Source organism: Bufo bufo, chromosome 3 (assembly GCF_905171765.1).
Source record: "Bufo bufo chromosome 3, aBufBuf1.1, whole genome shotgun sequence".
Taxonomy (NCBI): Eukaryota; Metazoa; Chordata; class Amphibia; order Anura; family Bufonidae; genus Bufo; species Bufo bufo.
Genome location: NC_053391.1, coordinates 320565069 through 320584592, shown reverse-complemented (window position 1 = coordinate 320584592; position 19524 = coordinate 320565069). Strand labels below are relative to the sequence as shown.

The 19524-nt window shown below is 42.1% G+C and overlaps 1 protein-coding gene across 3 annotated transcripts in view; it reads left to right on the top strand.

Moving 5' to 3' along the window:
* The first annotated feature begins 405 nt into the window (after positions 1 to 405).
* The window catches only part of L3MBTL3 (L3MBTL histone methyl-lysine binding protein 3), a 94018-nt gene continuing 74899 nt past the window's right edge, over positions 406 to 19524 (top strand). The window contains exons 1-5 of one of the 3 annotated variants that reach the window (XM_040424355.1): positions 406 to 498; positions 1761 to 1863; positions 2060 to 2186; positions 2267 to 2327; positions 18704 to 18875. In XM_040424355.1, coding sequence (XP_040280289.1) covers positions 1774 to 1863; positions 2060 to 2186; positions 2267 to 2327; positions 18704 to 18875 — 450 coding nt within the window. In that variant the 5' untranslated portion in view covers positions 406 to 498; positions 1761 to 1773. Of the gene's footprint in view, positions 499 to 529; positions 612 to 1760; positions 1864 to 2059; positions 2187 to 2266; positions 2328 to 18703; positions 18876 to 19524 lie in introns of those variants that run through there. The other 2 variants (XM_040424356.1, XM_040424357.1) reach the window with 2 other exon arrangements.

The window sequence follows — 19524 nt, the reverse complement described above, 5'->3', positions numbered from 1 at the left end:
CGGTGCCACATTCTTCATTTTGGGAAGCCTGTTGTGGCAAGCCAAAAAACGAAAAATGATAAAGTGAAAATTGGTGAGGTCCTTAAGGGGTTAAAGCTCATTTTTGGCACTTTGAACCTTTTTAAGGCCACACCAGCACAGTGTTTGGTGAATAAAGCTGTTCTGCCGTTGTTTCATGTCTTTCCTATTTTTCTAGCCAGTCGCTATGGAGGGAGGTTTTTTGGGCGGTCAGTGGTTTAAAAAAAAAAGTTCTTTCCATTTTGGGGCCACAGTCCCCATTGGACAGCACAGCGGCGAGCACCGGGGCGTCACCACAGGCTCCCGGGGGAGGGAGAGGCCCGGCTGGTTTGGAAGCAGAGGGCTGTGGAGTCGTTGCCTTGGAAATAAGAGCCGGGAAGGCGGGTACTAACTAGGGCCGCCCCTTGTCGCCATCTTATGGTGGAAGAGGCGGCTCTGGGACAGAGGAGTGGTGAGGAGTGATGCCCTGCAAAGTGAAAGGGGAGTTTTACTTTGCACTTAGAAAATACGAGAAGACTATTTTGCCGGCGCGGGCTGCAGATAAGAGTTTTTCCTCAGAGCAAATGACTAGTTTGTCCCGGAGAGCAGAGCGGGTGAGCTCTGCTGTGACTTAGCGGCAGACATTCTGTAGTGAGGGACGCTCTGCCTGTGTGGGTGATGCAGAGTGACTTAGGTGCTGCTTTCGGGGACTGCAGCCATGTCTGGACTGCATTTATGGAGGACTCTTTCACTATTGGAACTCCGTTGCTTCATCTTCTCACCTGAGGGACTTGGCGCCCTCTAGTGGCCAGTAATGGTCACTGCAGCCTGTGAAGTCGTTATATAAAGTGGACGTGGGCTGAGGCGATACAGGCGTGAGCCGCCGAGATCAGGGGCGGGGGGTTATTAACTTCACTCTTATCTAATTAGGAAGTATCTTGTCTGTCAGCATTTTCCCGCAGAGGGGAGGCCAATTGTAATAGTGAAAGTTCACTTTGTTCTCAGGCTAAAGATTTTCCCTCAAAAGTCTGTCATTTATTATATATATATATATATATATATATATATATATGATAACTTTGCTAATTATGTCTGTTTTACTCACAGAGTTGTCATTTTGCAAAAGTGTTGGCAGCCATATTGGTTGTCACTTTTGAACTGGCTTCACAGAAACTGTCTACAACTGGCGGCGTCCGCTTGTAGCTGTATTTTCACTGACTCCAGCCCGTTTTTCTGTTCTGGCATTCTTCATTTGCCCGGGGTCGGTGCTGTTACTTTTTGGAGCCTGATACTACTGAATTGTGAGGTGTCCATAGTGTCAGTCAGTGGCTGAGACCTTCCATTGACAATGGCTGATGGAGACAGCCCACCTGACACTTAAGTAGTATCGGGGGCTGAAATTAACGGCACTGATTATGTGCAGAGGGGCTGCAAAACTATACAGTTCTGTGAGGACGTGACCAGCCCTCACTAATGGGCATCTGTCACCACAATTCTGGACTATTATCTGCTATAATACATGTATAGTACTGCACATAAGAAGGAGTCCAGACTGCCTTTATTTATTTTCTGAAGTCGCCCCGCTATCAGCCCTGAAAGCTCACAATCACAGATGGAAATCACTGATCAGACACTGAGCAAACACTGACTGAATGTGAAAGTGGTGCAGCCTGTGCATGGATTTCTGCAAACCCCATTCAGATGAATGGGGCAACAAATCTGCCACATGTGGATGTATCCTAACATGCTATGTCTGTCTTCAGGTGGTAAAGGGAGATGTCTCTGGGATCTGCTTCAGACTTTGACCTGATGAATGCTCTGGATTGGAGCAACGGCATTGCTACTCTTCCTGGAAGTCAACTACAGGTCAGAAACCTCATAAACCTTCTCTGGTCATTTAACCTTCTGATATTCCTCCCCTCATACTTAAAGGGGTTGTGCAAAGATATTGATGATCTATCCTCAGAATAGGTCATCCATATCAGTTCCGTGGGGATCCGACTCCCCCACTGCACAACCCCCCTTTTATGTGTCTGGTAAAATGGTTGGTTTATGTTCCTAGTTCCGCCTCAGTGAGTTTGGGACTTTGGAGATCATTACAGATTCTGACAAGACCTTGGACTCTTCCGCCAATATCCAGGATACAGGGAAATCTGTTCAGAGATCCACTTGTACTATCCCTGAACAAGGTATGGATTGGTTATGATCTTTTGTGATTGGAGCTTCGTCGGCGATATATGATGAATCACTGACTCTTTAATTTCCTCAGAAATGAAAAAAAGTGAAGAAAAACCTGATAACGCGGTGAAAAAGGAAATGGTAGAGGACGAGTAAGTTTGTAGATGCAGTTTTCTCACTTTATGAGGTGTCATATTCTTCCAGGTATTTACATTTGTTATCCCCTGTCCACAGCATTGGGATAACCAACTGAATGGGGGTCTGACTGCTGGGACCACCACTAATTGCGAGAATGGGGATCCAGTTCCCCTAAATTAATGGTACAGCTGCCGCTCCATTCATTCTCTAAGGTATTACCAGATATAGTACTGTACTCCGGCAGGCCTTTAGAGAATGCATGAAGCAGCACTACACATGCTTGACCAGCCACTCCAGTCATTTGGAGGGACTTGGGACCCCCATATTTGTCTTTGCTGGGGGTCCCAACCATCAGATCCCCACCAATCAGGTACTTATCCACTATTCTACGGATAGGTGATAAGTTTATATTTTGGGACAACCCCTTTAAACAGGTTGTCCAAAATCTAAAAAAACATGGTAGCAGTAAATTTTAAAATTCTTAAATCTCACCACTAAGGGCCCATGCACACAACCGTATTTTTGGTCCACAAAAAAAATGTGGATTTATTTCAATGGGGGTGTAAAAAATGTCCTTTCCTCCGTCCCGCGAAAAAAAGATAGAACGTGTCCTATTCTTGTCCATTTTGCGGAAAAGAGTTGGCATTTTTAACATAGAGCAAGATGTGTGGAATGGGAAAGTGTGGGACACGCGCTGCTGGTATCCGTGTTTTGTGGACACACGATTGAGCCATATAGAGAACGGAGCAGGGAAGGTGGTGGCTGGAGGACCACCAAGCGCTATCCCCATAGAAGTGAATGGGAGCGCACCGCGCTTGCGCAGCCACTGCTCCTATTCATTTCTATGGGGCAGACAGAAATGGCCAAGCCAGCGCTTGGCTGTTTTTGGCAGACCCATAAAAAAGAATGGAGGGAGGCTGCACCCACCAGTTTCAGGGCTCCGTTCTCGGTGTAGGTGCGGGTTCCAGAGGTGGGACCTGCACCTATTAGAAAATGGGAACATATCGTAGCGATATTCCCCCATTGTTTGAGATGGGAATACCCCTTTTAAAAAAGTTGTTCAGGATTTTGATATGGATCGGCAGGGATGTGACACCCTGCACCCCCTGCAATCAGCTGTTGGCTTTTAGCTCTGGCGCTACACAGCTCTGTCCATTGGGTAGTGGATGGAGCTGTGTAGTCACAGCGCTGCTCCCATTGAGGTGAATGGGAGCAGCACTGCAGTTACCACCTCCTTCCACTACATAATGGACAGGGCTATGTAGTACTGTTGCTAGAGCTCAAGGTAACAGCTGGATGATGATGTTTAATACCTCAGTGACCAGGCATCGAGTCTTGGTCTCACAAGACGAATTTCTTATAAATTTCAGAGAGAAAGTCAGTTTCAGATAAGGGGGTAGCTGGTAACTCTAGAACAAGGCATTTTTCTCTGATAAGATATATTACAAAGTTTCTTATGTTCACCTGTACCATTGTTTTTTGCAAAGTTGTGTGAAAGTACAATGACAATTTAAATGTATATTTTTCCCTTTCATCCTCCATGACGGCATACCATGAGAGATGACCCGCCTCCAACCAGGTAGGGACAGGAAGTATAAAATAGACCCTCCTCCAGCATATCCTCAGTGTCTTCCTGTCCCTCCAGGTGGGAGACGGGTTACCACTCATGGCATTTGCTATGGGTACACTTCTGTGTAGGCAGGCAGAGGTGGGGGAAAAATTTGAGGATGCCTTATTGCACATGAGGGGGCAGGCAGCACCAACCTCCTATATTGGAGTTGGTTTTGGTGCTGGAGGTCTAAGTATGTAGAACCTGTTCCTTACCTCCTTGCTAGCGTACTTAGTTTAGGTCTTGAAAAATGTTCCTCATCACAGCACTTCCTCCGGTGCATAGTGATGACGTCACAGGAAGTCCGATGCGTTCCACAGGGACTTCCGGTTTGCGTGACGGCCGTAAGGGGGTGGAGATTAATTTGGCGCGGCAGATCAAGACGGAAGTCGTCCGCTGATCTGAGGTCTGCAGGTAAGGAGAGATTTAAGAGGGCATGCAGAGCAAGCAATATGTCTGATATTGTGGCTGGACAGATGGAGCCTTCTGGGGGTGCAGCTGCAGTAAGTCACATCCAGTGGGGGAAGACTATGGAATTTTATTACCCTTACTAATATCTCTATCTCTATCATCTCGTTGTTTGACAAAACTGTCAGATAGAGGGTCCAAGAAACTCTGTAAATCTTGCACGGCTAACATGGCCAAAGACTTAGTTCATCTCTAATGGATGGGACTAAGGGATGTGATTAGAGAGGAGATGCGGTCAGTTTTGTCTGAACAGTCCACATCTAACCCTGACCCGACGATGCATAAAACTAAGTCGCGGGGTAAAAATTAGGAAGTCCTTTTCTTCGAACCCACATCAGGATTCAGATAGTGATGATTCTGTTGATTCTTCATACTCAGACACAGAATTTAGAAGCTTTCTATTTTCTTCAGAAGATACAAATGAATTGATAAAAGCAAATAGGACGACTATGGATCTTTCTGATGAAAAAATTCATAGGTCTGTTCAGGATGAAATGTATGGGGGTCTCGAGCACAGAAAAAAAACGGGTCTTTCCAGTGCATAAAAATGTTAGAAATTCTTAAAAAAGAATGGAAATCTCCAGATAGGAAATTATTTATTTCCAGAACCATGAGGCGTAGATTTCCCTTTAATGATGAGGATGAGACTCTGTTAACCTCTTGCCCCAAAGTCGATGTTTCCCTTTCAAAATTCTCTTCCCTTGAATATATGGGATCATTAAAAGATCCTATGGACAAAAAAGTAGATTCCACTCTAAAAAAAAAAAGCCTGGGAAGCTGCTACGGCCATATTTAAGCCCAATTTAGCTGCAACTTCAGTATCTCGATCTTTGAAAAAATGGTTACAGCAGTTAGAAGTCCTGCTTAAAGGGAGTCTGTCACCTCCATATGGTCATATACAGTGCTTACATGGCTCTGTAGCAAACCTATACAGGATTGTAATGGTACCTTTGTTCTTTTCTTTAGACTTGCACCAGCAGGAAAAACAAAGTTTAATTCATATGCAAATGAGGGCTCGCAAGTGCCCAGGGGTGGCGTTCAGTGTGTAGGTGCCCAGGCTGCTCTGCCTTCTTTTCACTTTACTCCTCCCCAGTCTCTGCCTTTGTCCGCCCTCCAAGTCTCTTGCCTCATTGATAGGGCAAAGGCAGAGACTGGGGAGGAGTAAAGTGAAAAGAAGGCAGAGCAGCCTGGGCACCTACACACTGAACGCCGCCCCTGGGCACTTGCGAGCCCTCATTTGCATATGAATTAAACTTTGTTTTTCCTGCTGGTGCAAGTCTAAAGAAAAGAACAAAGGTACCGTTACAATCCTATATAGGTGTGCTACAGAGCCATGTAAGCACTGTATATTGCCATATGGAGGTGACAGACTCCCTTTAAGGAAGGTAGACCTTATGATACCCTACAAGATTATTTCCCTCTTTTATTAAAAGCGGTAGACTTCTTATCTGATGCGACAGCGGAGTCGGTTAGAATAGCCGCCAGAACCTCTAGTCTATCGGTAGTAGCAAGGAGGGGGATGGACGGGGATGTTGCTTCAAAAATAAAATTGTGTAATTTGCCCTTTCATGGCAGCTTGATGTTCGGGCAGGATTTAGAAACTATATTAGAAAAAGCAGCGGATTCTAAAAAATCCTTTCCAAAAGAAACAAATAAAAGAGAATTTCCATTTTCTAAGGCTAAGAAAAGCGGTCCATTTCATTCCAAAAGAACAGACAGAGGAGGACAGTGGTCAAAAGGGAAAAATCAAAATATGGGAAGGAACAGAGGTTTCATGTTCACCCCCAAAAACGCGGAAGCTTCAAAACAATGACGCCAAGTTTCAAGTGGGGGGAAGGCTACAATTTTTCCTAAAAGACTGGGAAAATATCACCCAAAATGCATGGGTGCTAAACATCATAGCATCGATATTACCTTCCGTCTTCCTTCCCCGGAACATTGTTTCAGGGTAACACCCATTCAAAAGACATCTCTCCTTCAGGAATCTCTCGAAGAAGGTGTCTGGAATCTTTTATCTCAAAGAGCCATTATTCCAGTACCCTATTCTCAACTAGAAAAAGGATACTACTCAACAGTGTTTTTGGTTAAAAAAAAAGCCCAGTGGGAAGTTCCGGTTGATCCTAAATCTAAAGAAATTGAACAAATTTATTAAATACGAAAGGTTCAAGATGGAATCCCTAAGGTCAACCATAAACTTATTTAAAAAAGGCGATTTCTTAGCCTCTATAGATTTAAGAGATGCATATTACCATGTACCAATATGCAAAGAAGCTCAGATATCTGCGGTTTGCGGTATTTCTGGGGAAAAGGTTGTATCATTTCCAATTCCAGGTTCTTCCCTTTGAGATCACCTTGGCGCCGAGAGTGTTCACGAAGGTGATGATAGAAGTCATGGCACATTTAAGAAGACGAAATATCTTAATAATACCCTACTTAGACGACCTTCTTGTGGTAGGGAACTCAGAGGAAAATCTAGAGACAAATATATCAAAAACAAGTCAGATTCTGTCCCAATTAGGGTGGATTGTAAACTGGGAAAAGTCAAAACTCTCCCCTTCACAGAGACTAATCTTTTTAGGCGTATGTCTGGATTCCATACTTCAAAAAACGTTTCTTCCGGCCGAAAAAGTATCAGAAACGATAAAAAGAGTATCAAGATTCACAGAAATGGCAAGTTATTCAGTCAGGGAAAGCATGAAACTGTTGGGCTCCCTAACATCGTGCATTCCTGCAGTAAAATGGGCCCAATTCCACACTCGTACCCTGCAACAGTGGTTACTAGGATGTTGGAACAAAAAGCAAGAGGCCTTAGATCAGATAATCCTAATTCCTCCTTGGGTAAAAAAAACTCACTCCAGTGGTGGTTAAACCCGGACCACCTAAAAGGAGTAGATTGGTTCCCTGATCAGATTCAAACAATCGCCACCGACGCAAGTCTGTGGGGAGCTTATTGCTCCCTCCATACCTGCCAAGGACGATGGTCCACGGATCAGATGAGTCAGTCATCAAATCAGAGAGAACTCTGGACTGTTTGGGAGGCATTAAAAGCTCTGTCTCAGGATATAATAGGGAAAGATATACAAATAAGATCTGACAATACAACGGTAGTAGCCTACCTAAATCATCAGGGAGGAACAAGGAGCGAAATTCTGGGCCAATTGGCGGAATTTTTTTTTCGTGGGCAGAAAGTCTTGTAAATTCCCTATCAGCAGTACATCTAAAAGGATCTTTGAACGTGTAAGCAGACTTCTTAAGTCTAGTACCTCGAAAAACAACAGAATGGAGCCTGGAGAAGCGGGTCTTTTCACAAATAACCTCAATGTGGGGGACTCCGCAAGTAGACCTTTTTGCTACAGCACAAAAATACAAAACTCAAAGTTCTTCTCTCTAAATCCCTTCGACGGAAACATAGGGGTGGATGCGCTGGCACAAAAGTGGGAATTCCGCCTAGCGTATGCGTTTCCTCCTCGCGTTAATTCCCAGGGTATTGAGAAAGATCCGACAAGAAAGGGCTCATGTAATACTGATAGCCCCACTATGTTTCAATAGAACAAATTTGTAGGGCAGCAACATGGTCCAACCCTCATACCTTTTATAAAGCATTATAGGGTAGATACTCTGTCAAAGCAGGAGCTTTCCTTCGGTAGGAAAGTTTTAGAAGCCGTTGTCCCTCCCTAGGATAGTATTGATCTGAGATATATCATGGTATGCCGTCATGGAGGATGAAAGGGAAAAACCATATTACTTACCGGTAATTTCCTTTTCATGAATCCTCCATGACTGCAGGGATTCCCCCGCCCCCCCCAAAAAATATATAAATAAACAAATATATATATATATATATATATATATTTGTTTATTTATATATTTTTTGGGGGGGGCGGGGGAATCCCTGCAGTCATGGAGGATTCATGAAAAGGAAATTACCGGTAAGTAATATGGTTTTCACCTGTTCTAACACAGTTCGTTAAATCGGTAGCTACCCAAAAATGTATTCACTAATTCTCCTATGCATTGATATTCCAAATATGTAAATATGTGTACACTGGGCTACTTTTACTAATTCTGTCTTATATTAAGACAGTGTAAATTTAGGCTAGACAGTCTAAAGATGCACCAGATTTATCACAGTGGCTGACGCTTGTTGATAAATTTGGGTTGGCACGCTTTTATCACTTGGTGCCCATTGTTGCATCACGCCCCCTTATCAGACTGGCAAAAAAAATGTCCAGAATTCTTGGATTTTTTTTAAAAATAAAACATCTCTGCCGTTGTTCTCAATACACTAGTGACCTGTTAAAATAATCCTAATATATAAAAAGCAAGCTGTGTTGCCAAGGACACACGTCTCCGAATACATTCAGCAGTCAAATGGAGTAACCACTTCAGCCAGTCAGCAATAGGAGGAAGCAGTCATACATGGTGCTTAACAGTAACTTCTGAGGCATAGCTTCTCAGTCTGTTTCTCCTCTCCTTGCATGGACTATTCTGATAAATGTGCTGGTTTACATGTAAACTGTATTTAACCCCTTAAGGACACAGCCTTATTACACCTTAGGACCAGGCCATTTTTTGCAAATCTGACCAGTGTCACTTTAAGTGCTGATAACTTGAAAACGCTTTGACTTATCCAGGCCGTTCTGAGATTGTTTTTTCGTCACATATTGTACTTCATGACACTGGTAAAATGAAGTAAAACAAATATTTTTTTTTGCCCCAGAAAATACCTAATTTAACAAAAAATTTAAAAAATTAGCAAATTTCTAAGTTTGTTTCTCTACTTCTGTAATACATAGTAATACCCCTAAAAATTGTGATGACTTTACATTCCCCATATGTCTACTTCATGTTTGAATTATTTTGGGAATGATATTTTATTTTTTGGGGATGTTACAAGGCTTAGAAGTTTAGAAGCAAATCTTGAAATTTTTCAGAAATTTACAAAAACCCAATTTTTAGGGACCACTACAGCTCTGAAGTCACTTTGCGAGGCTTGCATAATAGAAACCACCCATAAATGACCCCATTCTATGAACTACACCCCTCGAGGTATTCAAAACAGATTTTACCAACTTTGTTAACCCTTTAGGTGTTGCACAAGAGTTATTGGCAAATGGCGATGAAATTTGAGAATTTCATTTTTTTTGCCTAATTTTCCATTTTAACCCATTTTTTCCACTAACGAAGCAAGGGTTAACAGCCAAACAAGACTGTATCTTTATTGCCCTGACTCTGCCGTTTACAGAAACACCCCATATGTGGTCGTAAACTACTGTACGGCCACACAGCGGGGCGTAGAGTGAAAGGTGCGCCATATGGTTTTTGGAAGGCAGGTTTTTTTGACACCATGTCCCATTTGAAGCCCCCCTGATGCACCCCTAGAGTAGAAACTCCATAAAAGTGACCCCATCTAAGAAACTAAACCCCTCAAGGTATTCAAAACTGATTTTACAAAGTTTGTTAACCCTTTAGGTGTTGCACAAGATTTAATGGAAAATAGAGATACAATTTCAAAATTTCACTTTTTTGGCAGATTTTCCATTTTAATATTTTTTTTTCAGTTACAAAGCAAACCAAACTCATTATTTATGGCCCTGATTCTGTAGTTTACAGAAACACCCCATATGTGGTCGTAAGCTGCTGTACGGGCACACGGCAGGGCGCAGAAGGAAAGGAATGCCATACGGTTTTTGGAAGGCAGATTTTGCTGGACCGGTTTTTTTGACACCATGTCCCATTTGAAGCCCCCCTGATGCACCCCCAGAGTAGAAACTCCAAAAAAGTGACCCCATTTTAGAAACTACGGGATAGGGTGGCAGTTTTGTTGGTACTAGTTTAGGGTACATATGATTTTTGGTTGCTCTATATTACACTTTTTGTGCGGCAAGGTAACAAGAAATAGCTTTTTTGGCACTTTTTTTTTTTTGTTATTTACAACATTCATCTGACAGGTTAGATCATGTGGTAATTTTATAGAGCAGGTTGTCACGGACGCGGCGATACCTAATATGTATACAATTTTTTTTTTTTTATTTATGTAAGTTTTACACAATGAATTAATTTTTAAAACAAAAAAAAGTTTTAGTGTCTCCATAGTCTAAGAGCCATAGTTTTTTTAGTTTTTGGGCGATTATCTTAAGTAGGGTCTCATTTTTTGTGGGATGAGATGACGGTTTGATTGGCACTATTTTGGGGTGCATATGACTTTTTGATTGCTTGCTATTACACTTTTTGTGATGTAAAATGACAAAAAAATTGCTTTTTTTTACACCGTTTTTAATTTTTTTTACGGTGGTCACCTGAGGGGTTAGGTCATGTGATATTTCTATAGAGCCGGTCGATACGGACGCGGCGATACCTAATATGTATACTTTTTATTTTATTTATGTAAGTTTTACACAATGATTTCATTTTTGAAACAAAAAAAATCATGTTTTAGTGTTTCCATAGTCTAAGAGCCATAGTTTTTTCAGTTTTGGGGCAATTATCTTGGGTAGGGTATGATTTTTGCGGGATGAGATGACGGTTTGATTGTTACAATTTTGGCGTACATACGACTTTTTTGATCACTTTTATTACCTTTTTTGGGAAGTAAGGTGGGCAAAATTTCAATTTCCTAATAGTTTTTATTTTTTTATTTTTATGGCGTTCACCGTGCGGGGAAAGTAACATGACCGTTTTATAGATCAGGTCGTTACGGACGCGGCGATACCAAATGTGTAGGGAATTTTTATTTTTTAATCAGCGATAAATTATTTTTACTTTATTTTCACTTTTTTTTGACCCAGACCCACTTGGTTCTTGAAGATCCAGTGGGTCTGATGTCTGTATAATACAGTACAATATATATTGTACTGTACTGTATTTTACACTTTGTCTGAACAGATCTATGCCTTTTAGCACAGATCTGTTCAGCACCATGGACAGCAGGATGCCTGAGAAGGTGTCCTGTTGCCATGGGAACCTTCCCCGTCTGCTCAGTTGTGGTCAGAACTGCGCAGACGGGGAAGGGTAAGGACGGGGCTGTCTGGGGGATCTCTCCCTCTCCCATCGGGGGGCTGCAAAGGCACTGCAGCCCCCCGATGGGAGAGGGAGGGAGCTCCCTGAGCTGTTAACCTTTTCCATACATCGGTCCGTACGGACCGCGGTATGGAAAGGGTTAAACGGCTGACATCGCATCGCAGATGTCAGCCGTTTATACCAGGGTGTCAGCAATGTGCTGGCACCCTGGTATACCCACTGTACACCAACAAATTTTCTAGGGGAGGCGGGCGGGGGATCGCGATCCCGCCTGCCGCACCTCCCGCACTGTCCGCTCCGCCCGCAACCCTCCCCCTGCACCTCCCACCGGGCTAAAATCACTCGGGGTGCAGGGGGGGGGGATACAGATAAATTTGAGCAATACTAAAGGGATCAGAAACTGCAGAAATCGCAGCAAACCGCAGGTCTGAATTGACCTGCGGTTTGCCGCGATCGCTGACATGGGGGGGGGGTCACGGGACCCCCCCGCGCATTTAGCCTAGGTGCCTGCTCAATAATTTGAGCAGGCACCGGGTTCCGATCACTGCCAGCCGCACGGCAGTGATCGAAAATACACAGGGCGTACATGTACGCCCTGTGTCCTTAAGTACCAGGGCACAAGGGCGTACCTGTACGCCCTATGTCCTTAAGGGGTTAAAGGGGTTGTCTCATCTTAGACATTTGTGGCATATAGCTAGGATAGCTCCCCCGTGCTGAGATCAAGGGAGCCATTAGGTTGCTATGGCAGCCTCTGGCCTTCTGAAGGCTCTGAGGCCTTCCAGAGCGATGTTCCTATGGCATAGAAACACAGTGAATCTCCTATAGGCTGCAATGTTAAATCATTGCAGTTGAGTAGCGATCAGACTACTTCATGTTAGTCTCCTAGGGGGACTTAACCTCTTCACGACCGCAATCTGTATATATACGTGATAGCTGCACATACCCCGTGCAGCTATCACTGGTATAGACGTCAAGCCAGCTCTTTAATCCAAGCGCTGCAAAACGCTTGGATTAAAGCTTCTGCCCCTGCCCTGCTGCTGTCACGGACAGCATACAGTCTAGTAATGCCAGCAAGGGGCCAATCAGACTGGCCCCTTGCCGGCAATCGATCCGATTGGTTAGTCTGTGCAGACTAACCAATCGGATCGCGGCAGTGTTAAAATGCCGGTTTCAGGCTCTGATCTGCGCTCTGCAGATCACAGCCTGAAATCGGTAATGTGTCCTGAAGCCCCCGATCTGTGCCCCCTTCTTGTTCTTGTCCTTCTTACCCTGCCCCCGATGCGGTCCGCCCCCTCCTGCCCCGATCTGTGCCCCCTTCTTGTCCTTATTCTTACCCTGCCCCCGATGCGGTCCGCCCCCTCCTGCCCCGATCTGTGCCCCCTTCTTGTCCTTCTTCTTCTTACCCTGCCCCCGATGCGGTCCGCCCCCTCCTGCCCCGATCTGTGCCCCCTTCTTGTCCTTATTCTTACCCTGCCCCCGATGCGGTCCGCCCCCTCCTGCCCCGATCTGTGCCCCCTTCTTGTCCTTCTTCTTCTTACCCTGCCCCCGATGCGGTCCGCCCCCTCCTGCCCCGATCTGTAATAAGTAAAATGCTGCCACCGATGCGGTCCCCCTTCTGTGTGTGATAGCGGCGGCTCCATTCCTGAGCCGCCGCCATCAGCAGCGTGTGTCAGCTCTATGCTGACACTGCTGTAACCGCATAGATGCCGCAGTAGCGGCATCCATGGGGTTAATAGAGGGAGGGTCTCCCTCTCTCAACCATCAGGGCTGCTGCGATCGCAGCGCCCGATTGTTGCCATGGCAACCGGACACTTTGCAAAGGCGTCTGGTTGCCATGGCATAGGCCTCCGGTGCTGCCACCTACAGGCATCTGATTGTATTATACTTTGCAATGCAAAAGCATTGCAAAGTATAGTACAACCATCAGCCCCACTGGATCTTCAAGATCCAAGAGGGAACTGATAAAAAAAAAATTGAAAATAATAAAAGTAAAAATAAATAAATAAAAATGTAAAAAATAAATTTCCTTTTCCTATAAAAAACTAACAAAAACCAGACATATTAGGTGTCACCGCGTCCGTAGCGACCATCTCTATGAATATATCACATCATCAACCCCGTCCAATAAACACCATAAAAAATAAAAACGGTGTAAAAAAATAAGCCATTTTTGTCACCTTACATCACAAAAAGTGCAACACCAAGCGATCAAAAAAGGCGTATATACCCCAAAATAGTACCAATCAAACCGTTACCTCATCCCGCAAAAAAAGCCCATATTTAAGACAATCGCCCAAAAAATAAAAAAGCTATGGCTCTTAGACTATGGAGACACTAAAACATAATTTTTTTGGTTTCAGAAATGCTATTATTGTGTAAAACTTAAACAAATAAGAAAAAGTATACATATTGGGTATTGCCACGTCCGTAACGATCTGCTCTATAAAACTGTCACATGACCTAACCCCTCAGATGAACGCTGTAAAAAAAAAAAAAAAACTGTTCCAAAACAGCCAATTTTTTGGCCACCTTGTCCCATAAAGTGTAATAATGAATGATCAAAAAATCTTATGTACCCAAAAATGTTACCAATAAAAACCTCAACTCTTTCTGCAAAAAATGAGCCCCTGCACAAGATGATCAGTAGAAAAATAAAAAACATATGGCGTTCAGAAAACCAATCCAGCAAAATCTGCCCTCCAAAAACCATGCGGCGCTCCTTTCCTTCTGCGCCCTGCCGTGCGCCCTTACATCAGTTTACGACCACATGTTGGGTGTTTCCGTAAACCGCAGAATCAGAGTAATAAATATTGAGTTTTGTTTGGCTGTTAACCCTTAATGTGTTAAAGAAAAAAATGTAATAAAATTGAAAATCTGCTAAAAAAGTGAAATTTAGAAATTTCCTCTCCATTTTCCTTTAATTCTTGTGGAACACCTAAAGGGTTAATAACGTTTGTAAAATTGGTTTTAAGTAACTTGAGGGGTCTAGTTTCTACAATGGGGTCATTTATGGGGGTATCTACTATATAGGCCCCACAAAGTGACTTCAGACCTGAACTAGTCCTTAAAAAGTGGGTTTTGGAAATTTTCTTAAAAATTTTAATAATTGCTTCTAAACTTCTAAGCCTTGTAACGTCCTAAAAAAATAAAATAACATTTCCAAAATGATGCCAACATAAAGTAGACATATGGGGAATGTTAAATAATAAATATTTTATGAGGTATCACTTTCTGTTTTAGAAGCAGAGAAATTGAAATTTAGAAAATTGCTAATTTTTATTTATTTTTGGTAAATTTGGGATTTTTTCATAAATAAAGGTAATATACAGTACAGACCAAAAGTTTGGACACATCTTCTCATTCAAAGAGTTTTCTTTATTTTCATGACTATGAAGGCATCAAAACTATGAATTAACACATGTGGAATTATATACATAACAAACAAGTGTGAAACAACTGAAAATATGTCATATTCTAGGTTCTTCAAAGTAGCCACCTTTTGCTTTAATTACTGCTTTGCACACTCTTGGCATTCTCTTGATGAGCTTCAAGAGGTAGTCCCCTGAAATGGTTTTCACTTCATAGGTGTGCGATGTCAGGTTTAATAAGTGGGATTTCTTGAATTATAAATGGGGTTGGGACCATCAGTTGCGTTGAGGAGAAGTCAGGTGGATACACAGCTGATAGTCCTACTGAATAGACTGTTAGAATTTGTATTATGGCAAGAAAAAAGCAGCTAAGTAAAGAAAAACTAGTGGCCATCATTACTTTAAGAAATGAAGGTCAGTCAGTCAGCCGAAAAATTGGGAAAACTTTGAAAGTAAGGGCTATTTGACCAAGAAGGAGAATGATGGGGTGCTGCGCCAGATGACCTGGCCTCCACAGTCACCGGACCTGAACCCAATCGAGATGGTTTGGGGTGAGCTGGACCGCAGAGTGAAGGCAAAAGGGCCAACAAATGCTAAGCATCTCTGGGAACTCCTTCAAGACTGTTGGAAGACCAGTTCAGGGGACTACCTCTTGAAGCTCATCAAGAGAATGCCAAGAGTGTGGAAAGCAGTAATCAAAGCAAAAGGTGGCTACTTTGAAGAACCTAGAATATGACATATTTTCAGTTGTTTCACACTTGTTTGTTATGTATATAATTCCACATGTGTTAATTCATAGTTTTGATGCCTTCATAGTCATGAAAATAAAGAAAACTCTTTGACTGAGAAGGTGTGTCCAAACTTTTGGTCTGTACTGTATATTGACTCAAATTTATGACTGTCATGAAGTAGAATGTGTCACGAGAAAACAATCTCAGAATGGCGTGGATAAGTAAAAGTGTTCCAAAGCTATTAAACACTTAAAGTGACGCATGTCAGATTTGTAAATTTTGACCTGGACACTGGGGCATCAATGACCTTTGGTCATGAAAGGGTTAAAATAAGTGAAAAAAAGTAAAAAAATAAAAAAAAATAAAGTTTTTAAATATATTAAAAATATATATAATATATTCAAATCACCGCTCTTCCATATAAAAATTTTTTTTAGCATTGTCGTATCCCAAAATGCCCATACTATTAAAATATAAAAATATTTATCCCGTACAGTGAATGGCATAATGGAAAAAATCAAAATGGCCGATGCCGATAGGATTTTTTTAAATTTGAATAAAAAAAATGATAGAACTCATACACACTCCAAAATAGTATCAATAAAAACTACGGATCGTCCCGGAAAAAAAGACGTAAATATTACAAATTAATGGGGGTCAATATATGGCAATGAAAAGTAAAAAAAAACAGTTTGCTGTTTTTCTTAAAATAAAAAATACAAAAAAACCTATGGTATCGCTGTAATCGGACTGATCCAGAGAATGAAGGACACAGGTCAGTTTTACCACATAGGGAGCGTGGTATAAACGAAACCCATAAAAGTATGGCAGAATTGCGTTTTTTTTCTAATTTCATCTCATTTAGAATTTCTTTCCTGCTTCCCACTACATGGTATGCAATATTAAATGGTGCCATTAGAAAGTGCAACTTATCCCGCAAAAAAACAAGTCCTAATATGGATATGTGAACAGAAAAATAAACTTATGGCTCCAGGAGGACAGGGAGTAAAAAACTGAAAATCGTTGAGTCAAGAAAGGGTTAAAGGAAGTTGTCAGGATTATAAAATTATGGCCATTTTTATTAATTTTTTTGTTAGAAAAAATTGCGCCACATCTGTCTACAGATTGTTTGTGGCATTGCATCTCGGCTCCGTTCACTTCAAATGGCCCAGAGCTGCAGTAGCAGACAGCACGGGGAGAGGTGTGTTGCTGTTTCTAGAAGAAAGCAGCCATGTTTCTTTAATCCTGTAATCCTGGACAATCCCTTTAAATCTTCCTGCAGCCTCTGCATATGGTGTTACTCCTCCTGTTACCACTACTGGTATGTTTGGGGGCACGCACATTCTGTGTGGTATTTAATGCATGAGCACATGATGACCATGCAAATTGTCCAATGAGTGGTTTCTCGGGGTAATACATGAGCTTTGTGTTTCTGCAATCCCCATGTACAGATCAGTGCTTATTTCAGTGTCTGTGTTTGGAAGAACTGTGAATGTGTGTGTGTGTGTGTGTGTGTGTGTGTAGTGCCAGCAGATGGGTCACATAAGTTATTGTAGGCCAAAAAGGGCGTAATAACCATCTGCCTGGAGCAGTAAATTGCCATGGCAACCAAAAAGTTGGAAGATCTGTCCCTAAAGTTGTAAATTATATAATGAATACAAAAAGTAACGTGAGTTATTCACTTGTGTAAATTCTATTCCTTTCAGCTTACACTGGGCGACAAAGTCAGAAAGTTCTAGAAAAGCATCTATTTTTCATTATTTTCTAGTAGTGATTGACAGTCTTTAATAGGGTGAGTGAAGTGAGCTATGGATCCTAGATCCGAAGACACTTGGCTACAAACTTCATTTTAATGCTGTACGGAGATCAGTCTCTGTACAGCATTAAAATGTATGGGCTCCGGAAGGTGAACAGTTATCACCAAAGTCTTGAGACTTCAGTGAATAACTTCGGCATTTTATTATTAAACTTGAAAACCATTTTAAAACAGGCATCTGAAGTCCACATCGGTACCAACTGGTACCTCGGAACCGAAGCTGACTTCCGAACCAAGTTTTAAAATAGTTTTCAAGTTCAAAAATCAAATCCCGAAATTATTCACTGAAGTCCTGCGAGACTTTAGTGTTAACGAATTTGCCTCTCTGGAGCCCATACATTTTAATGCTGTACGGAGACTACTCTCACTACAGCATTAAAACGAAGTGACTTCAAATCTAGGATCCGAAGCTCACTTCACTGATCCCTAGCCTTCAAGTATGTATGACTGTGCATATAGAAATGTGTCAATCACTGATAGGTCCACCTCCTTGACTTCAAAGCCCAGAATGAGCAGAAATGTAAATAGGATAATTGCAGGTTATACTGAATCTTTGCCCTCAAAAATATATAAATCTGCTCAGCTCCTCCTGCACTGTAGCAAGCTGCTGGCAAATTACATTTATTTTTACAATGGTGACAGGTTTTAATGGTGCTAGGTTCCCTTTAAAGAGTAACTGTCGTTGAATTTTTTTCATAAATGGTACAAGTGAGCAAAAGAAACTTTGTAATATATATTATCAGAGAAAGATGCTTCCTTCTATCAGCTCTTTCCTGCTCCTCCTCCTCTTCTCTTAATGTCAATTCACTTCTTGGCTATGTCTTCAGTGAAGGCTGTCTGCCCACTGAAGGATCAGATTACATAGAAGTCTATGGATAGAGGAGGGAAGGAGGAGAGGGTGAAGGGAAAGGCTGCTGCACATAGACACAGAAAGAATGACCAGATTTCTTATTTCATTGCTGGTTTCACACTTAAATTGCTCAGTCCTGCTGTGTAATGTCTTCCATTATAGCTTCTTCTTCTGAGGGAGTGCCACAGACAGGGAGCAGGTATTCCTCTTCCATGTCCTGAGTTATGACTGATGATAAGCTATTCTCCACCCAACAGGTCTGAAAAGGTTGAGAAGTACAAACGGATGGCAGATACAAGTCATGTAAGGGCCAGAAATAGTGTTATCCCTCTTGTACACACACGGCAGCTTATTCTGGGAAACTACCTGAAACGACCGTTTCACAAGTTGAAGTCTGTGAGATACAGAAACAGCAGAGGGATCAGAACTGCACATCAATTTACTTTGAAGTTCTGATGGTTTGAATTGTGAGGGTAAATCCCTAAAATGGGTCATTTGTTCTATAATATGATCTCTCATTTGTTTTAGTGAAAAGAAAGTGGGCTCCTCTTTAGAAGCGCAATCAGCTACACCTACTCCTCCGACTGAACCTGCAGGTCCTGTAACCAGCACAGAGAACGAACGTCCTCAGAGGTTGCGAAAGAAGAGAAAACTTTTAATGGATTCAGGCGATGAGGAAGATCCAATTGAGGAAGATGAGGTAAAGAGAGGAATTATTTTGGACCATGTCTGCACAGAACTGAACTGTTTGCTTATGTGACCAGCTCTTTAAGGAATTTAATAAATTAGGTGGAGTGGAAATCCACTGCTGATAGCAGCCCCAGCTCCGAATGACTCAATATTGCAGACAAATAAGAAAAATGTTGTAATCTTATCAGAGAAAAATGCCTCTTTCTCTGCTTATCAAGCTCTTCACTCTGAATTATTTGCTAAATCTGTCTTGATGGACAAAGACGGACTGTCGGTTCATCGAAGGGTCAAATTACAGCTACCCATAGAAGTCTATGAAAATGGGAGGGGTGACAGTCAGCTTCTAGAGGGAGAGAAAGGCATTATTCTCTGTAAAGATATTACAAAATTTCTTCCATACAGTCCTGGACTATTGAGTTATACAAAGTCTGTTGAAAGGCTAGTGACTAAGCACTTTCTCTGCAGGAGTGTCAGTCTTTTGAAAATATTTTTACCTACAGTTTTTGTGTAATCGTCTCAAATTGGTTAGTAGTTGTTGTTGTTCCTTTAATGGGTGCAAGAAACTTTAGCTTGTGAATCTGAGCATATATTAGTTTAATACTATGTACACCACGTTCCAAATTATTATACCTATGCTATTTTTCTCAGATTTTCCTAAA